Source organism: Arvicola amphibius, chromosome 11 (genome assembly GCF_903992535.2).
Source record: "Arvicola amphibius chromosome 11, mArvAmp1.2, whole genome shotgun sequence".
In the NCBI taxonomy this organism is placed as follows: Eukaryota; Metazoa; Chordata; class Mammalia; order Rodentia; family Cricetidae; genus Arvicola; species Arvicola amphibius.
This window is the reverse complement of record NC_052057.2, coordinates 47,642,074-47,655,882: the sequence shown is the minus strand read 5'-3', so window position 1 is coordinate 47,655,882 and position 13,809 is coordinate 47,642,074. Positions and strand designations below refer to the sequence as shown.

General features: G+C 46.9%; 1 protein-coding gene across 1 annotated transcript in view; it reads left to right on the top strand.

The window, feature by feature from the left end:
* Positions 1 to 3,982: 3,982 nt before the first annotated feature.
* Positions 3,983 to 13,809, top strand: part of Nceh1 (neutral cholesterol ester hydrolase 1) — a 48,507-nt gene continuing 38,680 nt past the window's right edge. The window contains exon 1 of the mRNA XM_038348292.1: positions 3,983 to 4,316. Within this exon, the coding sequence (XP_038204220.1) occupies positions 4,179 to 4,316 (138 nt within the window). The 5' untranslated portion in view covers positions 3,983 to 4,178. The remainder of the gene's footprint in view (positions 4,317 to 13,809) is intronic.

Below are 13,809 nucleotides of genomic sequence, written 5' to 3'. Positions count from 1 at the left end.
GTCAGGATCCTGAGGAAGCAGGCTCTAACCAGGGAAGGAACGCCTCAGGAGAATGATCTATGAACTTTCCAGTGATAATGAGTGACAGGAGAAAGTGGGGCTCAGATTTTGGGTGGGTCTTCTGACCTCAGATGACCCAATTAACTAAAACTCCCTCACAGGAGTACCCAGCTGCTTGTGGTTTTTTCTTTTTTTTATTTTTTATTCTGGACATAGGTTGACAACCAAGAATAGCTATCACATGCAACTCCCTTGGAACTAATGGTAACTTTACATCTGCCAGGTTACCTTCCTCAAGTTAATGAAAATTTCCATCTATGGAAAGCTACATCTACAAAGAAAATGCTACACTAGGCATTGTGGTGCAAGCCTGTAACCTCAGCATTGGCGTGCACACGTAAGCTAAGGGAAGACAACACTGGTGTCCTTCTCTATTGCTCTCGGCCTTATTCTGAGTCTCTGAGATAGTCTCTAACAGACCCTGGAGCTAGCCTGGCAGCCAGCAAGCCCCAGCAATCTTGTTGTCTCTATGTCCTACAGGACTGAGGTTATAGGTACATGGAGGTACACTGTGGCTTTTTACGTGGGGGATGTGGATTCAAACTCAGATCTTGAAGTCTTCACTGCATTCCTACCTACTGAGCCTTCTCCCCAGTCCCTGGTTGTCTTCTTTCTTTCTTTCTTTTTTTCTTTTTCTTTCTTTCTTTCTTTCTTTCTTTCTTTCTTTCTTTCTTTCTTTCTTCCTTCCTTCCTTCCTTCCTTTCTTTCTTTTTTCTTCCTTTCTTTCTTCTTTCTTTTTCCTTCCTTCCTTCCTTCCTTCCTTCCTTCCTCTCTCTCTCCCTCTCTCTCTTCTTTCTTTCTTTCTATCTTCATCATCCATTCATTTATTTTAGAAAAAGAATCTTTTTTTGCAAGTTTTTATAATAAAGTTTATTTATAAAAAAGCAATTAGATCCTCATCTTACAACTCACATACACTCAATTCAAATGGATGCAAGACTTAACTATGACAATTGAACTTTTTACACAGTTGAGAACAGAAGTGAGAGTGTCATGACATCTGTTTGGGAAAGAAATATTGTGACATGAACCAAAAGGCACAGAAAGAGCAGAAGTATAAAAATGAGATTTCATAAAGCCGAAGAGCTTCCATACAACAAAATGAACTCCAGAGTGTACATGTAAGGCAAAGGATCTAAGAATGTGTTTCAAATCCACACGTCTGATAAGGCGTAAAGGTCCAGAATGTACCCAAGTTGAAGGACAACCGGCCTGATGAAAGGGGAAAGGCTATGAAGAGGCTTTTCTGGAGTACAACATAGAGTCCAGCAATGTGTTACTAAGTCCATCATTCCTAATCAGGAGGCAAATACTATCAAAGATACTTTACATCTCACAAATGACTGAAAGACTGTTCCTGAGCATAGATGACTTTTTAATGAAAAGAGGCCTTTGGGAAGAGTTGAGGGAAGGTGAACAAAATCAGCCTAAGATAGTTTAGCTCCAGATCTATACCACTCCAGGCCCCCACAATCACTAAGCTCTAACAAGTTAATCAGCATTAAAGACACTTTGATCTATCTGTGGCTTTTTTTCCCTTGGAATTTCAGTTTATCAGATAATCAAATGGCATTTACTCAAAAGTCTACGGATCATAAGACGATATTGTAACCTGATGTGGGATGCCCTTCTGTATGCTATGAATATGCTTTATTACCATTGGTTAATAAAGAAATTTATTTGACCAATAGCCAGGCAGAATAGAGCCGGGCTGGAAATATAGACAGATACAGGGATTAAAAACAGTGGAGTCAGAGAGACAGTAGCAGCGACTGGAGAAGCAAGATGTGAGATACCAAACCATGAGCCTCGTGGTAAAATATAGAATAATAGAAATGGGTTCATTTAAAGTTGTAAGATGTAGTTAATAATAAGACTGAGCTAATAGGCAAAACAGTTTGTAATAAATATCAAGCCTCAGAGTGGTTATATGGGAACTGTTGGGCGGGAGAGAAACTTCCAGTTACAGTAACAAAGTTACCCATATGCTTTGAGATCATTTCAAACTATAGACTATGTGCCCGGTTTGTTTTTATTTGACTTACGTTTAAGAAAACAATGTAATCCATCTTGCCATACCATGGGACTCCCCATTCGGTCAACTTTTACAAGCTGAACAGGTAGCTTTAGTCATAAACTTTGTTCCCCTTTTCTCTTGTGTACCTTCTCCATGCCTTCAAATCAGAACAAGGTACTGTGTGTAAGGTGTGGCAAAGAGGCTCAAGAGCACCTCTGAAAGCAAGGCTCGAAAACAACGAGTGACCCACAGGAAATGCTGAAAGTGATAGTTTGATAATATCTGCTTGTGAGTTTGCTTGCAGCTCTGGGTCAGGCAGTTCAGAACATGAATTCTTCAAGAGGTAAAACTCTTGTAATAGCTTAAGGCAACGTTCCTCCATGGCCTTTCCCATGGCATATTTGACGTGCTGCTCGACAGAGAGGACACGTCTCTGGAAGGTTCCAGGCTCGCCCTTGGACAACCTGCTCGGGACTCAACCTCCTTTCTTTACTGGTACTGCCACAGTCAAGGGTGACCTTGAAATTCCGATCCGAACACTTGCTGAATCCTGGGCTTAGGAGCCTGTGACGACACACCCTGCTCTCGCAATGCCAGGAGTAAAGTCACAGCTTTTTACGTGCTGGGCAAGAGAACTTTCTCCTCAGCTTGTGTTCTCATTCCTTAGCAGGAGCTACGGGGGACAAAACATCATGAGTCCTAGATATGGATTCAGCTTAAATCCCAGCTCTCACCAGCCTGATGACTAGGGATAACACACTTTCTGTTTTCTTTCTTTCTTTCTTTCTTTCTTTCTTTCTTTCTTTCTCTCTCTCTCTCTCTCTCTCTCTCTCTCTCTCTCTCTCTCTCTCTTTCTCTCTCTCTCTCCCTTCCTTCCTTCCTTCTTTCCTTCCTTCCTTCCTTCCTTTCTTTCTGCCTTCTTCCTTCCTTCTTTCCTTCCTTTCTTTCTCTCTTTTCTTCCTTTCTTCCCTCCCCTCTCCTCCCCCTTCCTCCCTTCTTTCCTTCCTTTTCCCTCACTCCCTCTGTACCTCCCTTTCTTAGACAAGATCTGACTATGTAACCCTGGCTGGTTTGGGACTCACTATGTAGACTAGGCAGGCCTCAAATGCATAGAAATTCTCCTGCCTCTGCCGCTCAAGTTCTGGGATTGAAAGTGTGCCAGCATGCCTCTCTGCTTCTTTCAAGGCCTCTGTTTTCCGAGCAACAATAGTTGTTGTTATTATTGGGCTTCTCGTATGTATTTTCCTTGTACTTCACACCCCCCCCCCCAATAATGAGACAAAAAATTAAAAAGATCGAGTGCAGCCTGTTAACCAGTAACTGTACTTGGGAAATTCAGCTAGGTAGAAGGATTTGAAGTTCACAGCTACAGAAAAGGGATAGCCTGGGCTCCATGGAACTGTCTCAAAGAGTCAAAAAAATGTAATATGTATACATAAAGCTCCAGACGGTGGCAAATGCCTGTAAACTCAGTATGTAGAACCTGAGGCAAGAGGATGGTTTTATGATAGCCTGAGATTCTGTTTCAAAAACAAAATCCAAGGGCTAGGTTGCAGCACAGCGGTAAAGTGCTTGCCTGACATAGCCCTGCATTTAGTCACCAGACCGCATACAGGAGACTTCACGGTCTTGTTCTCCAGCTCTTCTGGGTTTTGGTGTGGGCGGTGTATTATTTGTAGAGTGAATGAAGTAAGGTATGTTTTATGTTAAACCCAACTTTTTGTTTGTTCCTGTTAGTTTTTCTTCTGAGACTGTTTCAAGCAGCTCAGGCTGCCCTGGAACCCCTTCGCAAACCTGCAGAAGGCAGCCTGGCATCGCAGCCTGTCATACTCACAGTGCCCGCCAGAGGCTGCTGTTCGTCCTCCAGGCGCTGCAGCACCACAGCGCTTCCTGCAACCTGGCGAGCCCGCAGCTCTTCGCAAGGACACCGCGGAGGGGGCACGTCCGTGCTCCCACTTCCTCCCGACGCAGCCTGTGATTGGCTCGCAGCCTTAAGAGGAACACGTGAAGCAGCAGCTGAGGCTGGCAGAAACTTGCCGGCGGTCTCCGGGTAGCATCGCACCGTACAGTGGTCAGCTCCGGACATCCCGGCTTGAGGACAATGAGGTCATCGTGCGTCCTACTGGCCGCGCTGCTGGCGCTGGCCGCCTACTACGTGTACATCCCATTGCCCGGAGCGGTGTCCGACCCCTGGAAACTGATGCTGCTGGACGCCACTTTCCGCGGCGCGCAGCAAGTGGTGAGCAGAGCGAAGGGAATGCCCCGTGTCGCCCCTGCTCCCCTGAACGAAACCCCCATCGTTTGTCCTGGTTGCCCGTGGGCCCTTGCGGGTGTCACGTTTGCATCCTTGCACTGCAATAGGAACACCCCCAAGTCGCATCCGTGAACGCGCATCACCCCACTCCCTATCGCTTCTTCTGATTCCCTGAGGTGTTGTATTTGCATCCTTGCAATGCAACCGGTCCACCCGATGTCACCCTTGCTTTCCCGAGTGCGCGCTTCCCCAGGACCCCTAGTCCGGTTGTGTTCGCATCCTTGAAGTCCGAGGGCAGACGTGCGTCTGGAAACAGGTGAAGTTCTCGTCTGTCGTCTCCATGACAGCTGTTAAACCTTTCCTAGGTCTTAAATAGCGTCGCTGCTTTCTTGGGTTTGCAGTGTCTTGGGCCAAAGCCTTCTGCATTTAAAAAACCACCCTGCCCCCACCTTCGCTTTCCCACCCGCAGGCAGAGGAGGAGTTAAATATTTTTAGCGAAAGGGATTGTGATTCCCCGAAAAACAGAAGCGGTCGCGGGCAGCTTCCCAACGGCCCCAGGCCTTAGCGATCCGACCTGGAGACAGCAGGCCGGGAGGAACCGCTCTGACCTTCGATTCTCTCCCCGGCACCTCTCAGCTCAGCCCTGGAAAAGGAGACTGGGAGAACCGGAGGGCTGTAAAGGTCCTTGTTTGCAGGCTGTGCTTTCTGTTTGCTCGGCAGCGTTTGTTTTGTGTCCTCCGACGTCGGGGAAATAACCTTGGCCCGAGCTAAGGCGCGCTCTGGCCTTCTTTAACCTGATAGGGTGGCATTTCTCTGCCCTGTACCCTGCCTATGTAGGTTGCGCCCCCCGTGGGCAGGACAGTGTAACTGTTTAGGTTATTCCACGGTAGGAGGGTTGTTTTTACTGTCAGAAGCAGCCCGCAGCTAAGGCTGAACCCCATGAGAGGACAGTATTTTTGAGAAGTCTACCTTATCCAGGTTCTCAACGCTCCTCCACAATCAAGTCACCTTCTACCTCTGCCCAACTCTGAACCTTAATACTGGGGGCTTTGTGGTTTGTTTGGTTTTTGGTCTTTTTGTGATAAGGTTTCTCTGTGTAATCCCAGGCTGTCCTGGCCTCAGACTCATGGACCAACCTGCCCCTGCCTCTTTAGCGCTGAGATTAAAGGCATGCAGCACCACCACCCCGCTCTTTTTTTAAGTATGTGAACATGCATTACATTATTTATTATTTATTTTTATTTAGGGGTGTTTTGTCTGCATGTATGTCTGTGTACCATGTGGGTGCCATGCCCACAGAGGCCAGAAGGGCACGTTGAATCACTTGGGAATGTAGCTATGGAGGGTTATGAGCCTCCATGCAGGTGCTGGGAATGAACCCAGGGCCAGTGCTCTTAGCTCCAGCTGGTTTTGTTTGGTTTTTTTTGTAGACAGGGTCTCTTTATGTAATTCTGTCTGGCCTGGATGAGTAGCCCAGTCTGGTCTTGAACTCTTGATACTGCCTCCACCTCCCAAACACTGGGATTACAGGCCTGGACCACTTATCTAGGCTTTAACAGAGTGTTGACCTGTCGGAGCTATGGTTTTCTCCTCTCTGTAGGCAAACCAAGAGTTTAGGCACTTTACAAGTAACTCCGTTCAAAGGTTCTGGAGAATAAAGGCTGTTTAGTGGGTTGGGTTGGCCGTCTTTACTAAGTCAGGATAAGGAAAGAAGAATGATGTATTGGTGTGAAGGTGCTTCATCCAATCTTGTTTTAGGTCACTGAAGAATTCTTTCTTAGCATAGTAATTTAGGAAAAGACCAGGTTTGGAGGGAAGCTTTCTTTCCCAGCATGCCTTGCAGACCACTATGGCATGTCCTCCAAGTGTGATGCAGGCACTCCCAGGAGGAGCTGAGGAGGCAATAATGTGTTCTCATCTGGTGCTGGCTTTGAAGTGGGTTTTCAATCAGAGAGTGGCCCTGGTCGCCTTCCTGCCAAACTGAGATTAGCAAGATCATTCAGACCAGAAGAAAGCATATTCTGCCAGAAAACAACTTCTCTGAGTTTTTACCGAAACTGGGATTAGACTTGGGGTTTTGTCAGTGCTGGATAAAGAGTGGACAAGTGAGCTATAACTTAACCCTGGCCCAGTTATGTTTGTGGGTCTTTCTCTTTTTCTCTCCCTCTCTCTCTCCCTCTCTCCCTCTCCCCCGGGGTCTTACTAGGTAGCTCTGGCTGGTCTTGAACTTACAATGTAGCTCTGGCTGGCCTCAAGTCAAAGGGCTCCTTCTGGCTCTGCCTCCCAAGTCCTGGGACTGAAAGTGTTCACCACGAGGCCCTGTAACTGTTACACTTTTTGTTTGGGTTGCTCTTTTGCGGCTGGTCTCTCACTGTGTGTAGGATAGGCTGACCTGGAATTTACTCTGTGGGCCAAGCAGGCTTCAAATTCCTGATAGTTCTCTATGCAGAGATTATAGATTTGTCCCCACTGTGCACCGTGTGTGTGTGTGTGTGTGTGTGTGTGTGTTGTTTGAGACAATGTGTCATGTAGCTGAGGCTAGCTATGAATTTGCTATGTAGTCAAGGGTGACTTTAAACTCCTGATCCTTCTTTCTTCACACCCGTAGTGTCAGATTATAGGTTATTTTCTTTTTCTTATTTTTGGTTTTTGGAATCCAGGTCTTTCTACTTGTCACAGGCTGGCCTCAACCTTGTTATGTAGTTCAAGCTGGCCTTCAGCTCATGGTCTTTCTTCCTTGGCTCCCAAATGTCCCAGGAGTTTGTTTAAAAGCCTGCAGTCTGTGTGTTGGAGGGAGGCTTTCCTTTCCCAGCATGCCTTGCAGTATGTGTATTGGAGGGAGGCTTTTCTTCCCCAGCACACCTTCCAAATCTCCAGGGCAAGGCTGTGCTGAGCTTCAGTGTTATGCAGAGTGCCACCACAGTTAGTAGGGGAAATCTGTAGGGTTGTCCATTTTGTTCAAACAACAAGACAAACTGGGCGGCGGTGGTGCACACCTTCAATCCCAGCACTTGGGAGGCAGAGGCAGAAGGATCTGGTGGCCGGCTTGGTCTACAGAGTGAGTTCCAGGACAGCCAGGTAACACAGACAAACCCTGTCATGAAAAACCGAAAACCAATCAACCAAACAGAAAACCTAGAGAGCTTCTGTGAAGTTGACACAACCTCGTTTGCCAAATAATTTCAGCTTAGATGGTTTGACTCAATTAAAAAAGCAGTTGCAGTTATTTAAGAAATCAAGCTTGGCCTACTTTCTAACATCCAGAAGTTCGAATACAGCGTGGTGTGGCCGTACACCCTTACCTTGTCTCCAGTACTGGGGAGGCAAAGGCAGGCAGATCCTGGTGGGTTCAAGGCCAGCCTGGTCTATGCTGTGAACGTCAGGCTAGGCAGGGCTGCATAGTGAGACCCTGTCCAAAAGTAATGAACGTGAGTGCTTTCTTGGTCTACTGTCATTGGCCTACACCATTTTCCCCACTTTCCCTCTTGTGCCCTGGGTCAGACCATTGCGACTGTGGATACTGAGCTTTCCTTCCTTGGGGTCCTGGAAGCTGCTCAGTACTTTCCCTTTCCTTTGCTTTTCATCATATTTTTTTTTTTGGTTTTTTTTTTTTTTTCGAGACAGGGTTTCCCTGTAGTTTCTATAGCCTGTCCTGGAACTAGCTCTTGTAGACCAGGCTGGCCTCGAACTCAGAGATCCGCCTGCCTCTGCCTCCCGAGTGCTGGGATTAAAGGCGTGCGCCACCACCGCCCGGCTGCTTTTCATCATTTATGGTTCTTGTAGCAGGGATTAGCCTTGAACCCCTTATCCTCCGGTATCCAGCTCCCCGGTGCAAGAGCTGCGGAAACACTCCTGCTGCCTGGGTCATCCCCCATTCCACATTTACTCAGAATTCTGGGTGCTTTCAGTGTTTTCAGCAGTAATTTTCCTGTGGTTGTAGATACCGGGGTTTCCGCCTTGTTCCCCGAGCCATATTTTCAGCCAGTGAGTTGTCCCTTCCTTAAGAAGTTCCCGGGTGATTTCAGTTGTAGCAGAGCGTGAAAACCATGGTCTTTCCAGCGCTGGAGTGGTGGGCGAGACAGGGCTTCAAGTGTAGCACACGAAGTGGTGCCTACCGGGAAGATTCTAGCGTACGTCCATCTTGGGCCGGAGCTTCATCGGGTCTGACCCAGAGAGCAGAGGTATGGCATCTTTCTGAGCCATCTACCTCACTTCCTTCTTCCTGTTCTGTCTACTCCGCCCACCTAAGGGCTGGCCAATCAAATGAGCCAGGCAGTTTCTTTATTAACCAATGAAATCAACTCAAACAGAAGACCTTCCAGAACCACTGGTCTTGGGAATAAAATGCTAACGAGGCAGATTTCAGTGCAGACGGGACAACAGAAACCACAGTGACAGGTGTAGCTGGAGGGCAGAGGTCAGAAAGGAGGAGCCATGCCTAAGAGCCTCTTTCAACATGCTATGTATGTAAGTGGCCTGGGGCTGTATCTCGGTTGGCAGAGGTGGCCAAGCATGAGCGAGCAAGGTCCTGGGTTCAATCCTTAGCACTGCATAAGCCAGGTGTGGCAATACATGCGTGTAATTCCAGCACCCGTTGGCAGAGGTGGCCAAGCATGAGCGAGCAAGGTCCTGGGTTCAATCCTTAGCAGTGCATAAACCAGGTGTGGCAATACATGCCAAGAGGTGAAGGTGTTCTTAGCTACAAAGCATGTCTGGGGCCAGCCTGGGGTACAGGTAAAAAAGAAAGGAAGGAAGGAAGGAAGGAGGAGGAGGAGGAGGAGGAGGAGGAGGAGGAGGAGGAGGAGGAGGAGGAGGAGGGGAGGGAGGGAGGGAGGGAGGGAGGGAGGGAGGGAGGGAGGAAGGAAGGAAGGAAAGGGAAAGGTTGTGCAGGTGAAAAGATGGATGCTGTGTTGCGCCTTCAGAGGTGAGCTCTGCCCAGGAGAACATACAAGACCCTTTCCTCTCTGGCGTTTTGGCAGTGCCCATTAGAAACCTTGGGAGAATGTTTATTCTTGGCCACCAGTCCCTTCAGGTAGAATTTGTTATGCCATGATGGACAGAGGCAAAGCTGTAGCTAGAGGATTGAGAACCGTCTGCTGATGGAAGATTCTCACTGGTTAATAAATAAACTGCCTTGGCCCATTTGATAGGCCAGCCCTTAGGTGGGTGGAGTAGACAGAACAGAATACTGGGAAAAAGGGAAGTTAGTCAGCCGCTTCAGGCAATCGCCATGCCTCTCCTCTCTGAGACAGACGCGATGGAGACAGCCCCCAGGTCAGGCATGCTGAATCTTTCCCGGTAAGACACCATTTGTGGTGCTACACAGATTACTAAATATGGGTTAAAGCCCGATGTGAGAATTAGATAATAAGAGGCTGAAACTAATGGGCCAGGCGGTATTTAAATGAATACAATCTGTGTGTTGTTATTTTGGGGCATAAGCTAGCCAGGCGGCCTGGAGCTGGGCGGCAGGAACACAGCCTGCCGGCTCATCACTACAGTCTACTAGTCCAAATACGTGGTCATTTATAAGACACAGAGGAGCAGGTGGCTCACACCTTTGTTCCCAGCACTCGGAAGGCCAAGGCTCGTGGATCTCTGAGTTTAAGGGCAGCCTGGTCTACAGACTCAGTGTCAGGACAGCCAAGCTAGGCAGAGAAACCCTGTCTGGGGGTGGAGGGACGGGAAAGGAAAGGGTTGGAGATACAGCTCAGTGGTTATCTTGTATGCACTTCAGTTGGTCCCCAGCACCCTGCAGTAAGTTCAATGATGAAAATTCAGGAGCAGTACAAGAGGGGCCGGGGAGTAGCTCAGTGGCTGAGTGGTTGCCCAGCATTTATGAGACCGGGAATTTGATCCCTAAACAGCAAAAAAATGAAATTGTCATCTACTCATGCTATGCAGCTAGAATGTAAAATAATGTTATGGGTGCTGGGGAGATGACTCAGTCAGCGGAGAAAAAGCTTGCTGTGTGGGTATGCGGACCTGAGTTTGAATCCTCAATATACATATAAAACCTGTAATAGTGTGCATGTCCATAGTCCCAGCTCTTGCCCCTATTCACAGTACATGCCTGAATTCCTGACTCATGCCTGTGTTCCCATCACATGTCCACATTCCCATCACATAGCCACATTCCCATCACATGTCCACATTCCCATCACATAGCCACATTCCCATCACATGTCCACATTCCCATCACATGGCCACATTCCCATCACATGGCCACATTCCCATCACATGGCCACATTCCAGCTCATGCCTGTATTCCGAGTATTGTAGAAGCAGACAGGAGATCCCTGGGGCTTTCTGGCCGTCCCCTCTAGCTGAGTCTTTTAGTTCCAGGTTCAGTGAGAGACACCCATAGTTTGTCAGTTATGAATCTTCTTATGCCATAATGTAAAAGAAAGGTTACTGAAATAGTAACCTGATTTCCTCCTGTTTTTGAGCATGACGCCACACCAGTAGGCCATGTCTTCCTATTTTATTTTATTTTATTTTTTGGTTTTTTGAGACAGGGTTTCTCTGTAGCTTTGGAGTCTGTCCTGGAACTAGCTCTTGTAGACCAGGCTGGCCTCGAACTCATAGAGATCCGCCTGCCCTGCCTCCCAAGTGCTGGGATTAAAGGTGTGCGCCACCACCACCCGACTTGTCTTCCTTTTTCTTATGGATGACCAAGCTTTTAGACTAGTTGAGCAAAGCTGTTAGCTGTCTGCTCGCGCTTTGAGCTGTAATGTGACCTCACCTGAACTCCTACCGGCCTTGCTTGTTGTGGGGTGTGACTGAAATTACAGCCTCACTGGAAACTGTAGCATTCCAGTGCTCTGACCTTTGTCGTAAGTTTATACTGGAAATTACACTCAGCTCAGGTAAATTTTAACTGCAGGTATAGGAAGTGTTTATTTTGGCTTGTGGTTTCAGGGAATACAGTCCATGGGACAAGGATGGGATGGAAGCCTGAGGCAGCTCATGCGGCGTCTGTAGTCTGGAAGAAGACATGGGTGCTGGGTCTCCAATTTAACTTTAAAATATTAGTAAATGAGTTTCAACGCTTTCTTTTTTGAAACATTGTCTCACACTGGACTGGCCTGAAACTTACTATGTCCTAATCCTAGGCTGGTTTTGAACTCATAACTCTCTGTCAGCCTCTGGAACACTGGGACTGTACTTGTGGGCCACCATGCTAGGTAAGAAACAAACTTCGTCTTTGTATGCCACCTTCAGATTTGTGGCGAAGATCACTGCTTCACAGAAGTTGGAGGATTCGGTAACCATGGTGATGTATAGCTGATTTGGTTGAATCTCTTAAATTAAAACAGGGGGCAGTGGAAGGACTTCACCTTCAGCGAAGTGTTAGATCGGAACTAGTTCTGATAGGTGATCTGCAGGCGGCACTTAGGAAATATTAAGGTCAAATTGATTCTGACCAGATGTGTAAGGCTAATAAACAGGCTCATCTAAATGTCTTCATTGCTTCTGCAAACACAGCCCTGGGCAGAGAGAAGCTGTCCTTCTCACGTGATCTTTTGTGAGACCTATCCTGTTTCTTCCAGGCAGCCCGAGCTTGAGCTACGTTTGTTTCTGTGAAGTGTGGAAGCGTGGTTGAGCCTTTATTCTGAGGTGCAGTTTATTCTCAGAATAATGAGCTGGGGTGTTGCTGAACAGTGGAGTGCTTTCCCAGCATGAGGAAGTAGATTTCCTAGTTTACCAGAGGAGGTGAAGAGGGAGGGAGGGTCTAAACCTAGTGACTAGCAAGGCTGACACAGGGGGATGACAAATTTAAGTCTAACCTGGGCAACTTAATAAGACTCCAAAATAAAAGTGAAAGTGAGGGTCGGTCAGAGAGAGACAGCTGTAGAACAAGCACCTGACGAACACAAGGCACTGGATTCGAACACAGTTCACAATAACAAATAAAGAACTGGCTTGTGTTTTTCTTAGCCTCCATTGAGACTATGTTGAAATATTTGCTTATTCATTTCCTTCTCTTTTATTTCTTTTAATAATTTTATTTAACTTTATTTTATGTACGTTGACATGAAGGTGTCAGATCCCCTGGAACTTGTGAGCTGCCATGTGGGTGCTGGGAATTGAACTCGGGTCCTCTGTAAGAACAGCCAGTGTTCTTAACCGCTGAGCCATCTCTCCAGCCTCCTCTATTTTATTCTTATAAAGAATGAAGGAAAGACTTGGTATGGGGTGGCACATAGCTATAGGCCCCGTCTTGGGAGTCTGAGGCAGGAGGAATAAGAGTTCCAGGGTCAGCCTCAGCTGCCTAGTAAGACCCGGTCTCAAAAATGAACATAATGAAGGAATGAAGCTGTGGAGCCTGGGGATGTGGCTCAGTGGTACAGAACTTGTCTACAGTGCATGAGGCTCTTGGTTCATTCTCCAGCATCACAAAAAGGAGAAGAACGTCATTGCATTGCCCAGTGACAAACCTGGCCACACTCCCAGGACAATTTAAGATGTGTCGTATTTTGAAATGGTAGCAATACATTTTTTAGTGTTTCTAGAATAAAGTTAAAATCCTACCACCTGGACGTCATCTCATGTATGTGTGTGTATGTATATATATATATATATATATGTATATATATACAAACATATATATACACACACATACATGTATATATAACATATATAATGTATAAGTGTCACATATTTTGTGTATAAATAGTGTGTGTGCGTGTGCACATGCACATGTGAGTGCTAGGGACTGAACCCAGAACCTCATGCATGCGAAGTGTGCCCTCCATCACTGAGCCACACACTCCTAGGCCTAGTCAATAAGGAAATGTCTTGTCTTCTTTTCAGTGTGTGTCTGTGGTGAATGCATGTGTGCAAATGCATTCACATGTGTTTGGGCACACATGTGCAGATGTGTGCTTAAGTGAAAAGGCTAAAGGTTGATGTCAGGGATTTTTTTTGAAATATTTTTTATTTTGTGTGTATGCATGCATGTATGTATGTGTGATGTGTATAGGCATGCACATATCTTGGCACACATGTAGAGGTCAGAGGACAGCTTGCAGAACTCAGTTCTCTTCATCCACTGTGTGGGATCTAAGGGTCAAACTCTGGTCATCAGGCTTGAAAGCAGGTGTCTTAATTCACAGCTACCTCACTGTCCCCTAGCCCAGAATATTCTGCAATCAAATCTTCTGCCTTATTCTCTGAGGCGGGGTCTCTAGGTCAAACCCAGAGCTCTCTAGCTGGCTTGACATTTACCTGGGTTCTGGGGAGCTAAACTCAGGTCCTCTTGCTTGCACAGCAAGGGCTTAACCCACTGAGTCACCCCTCACCAACCCTTAGTAAATATTAACACAGAGCTAGGAGTGGCAGAAGGGATGGCAAGCAGGTAACTGATCTCCTTGTATGGCTTTTCTTCATGAGGTGCAAACAAATACATATTCATCCAGGATAAGGCACTGTGGTGGTTTGAATGAAAATGGTCCCCATGATCTCATAGGGAGTG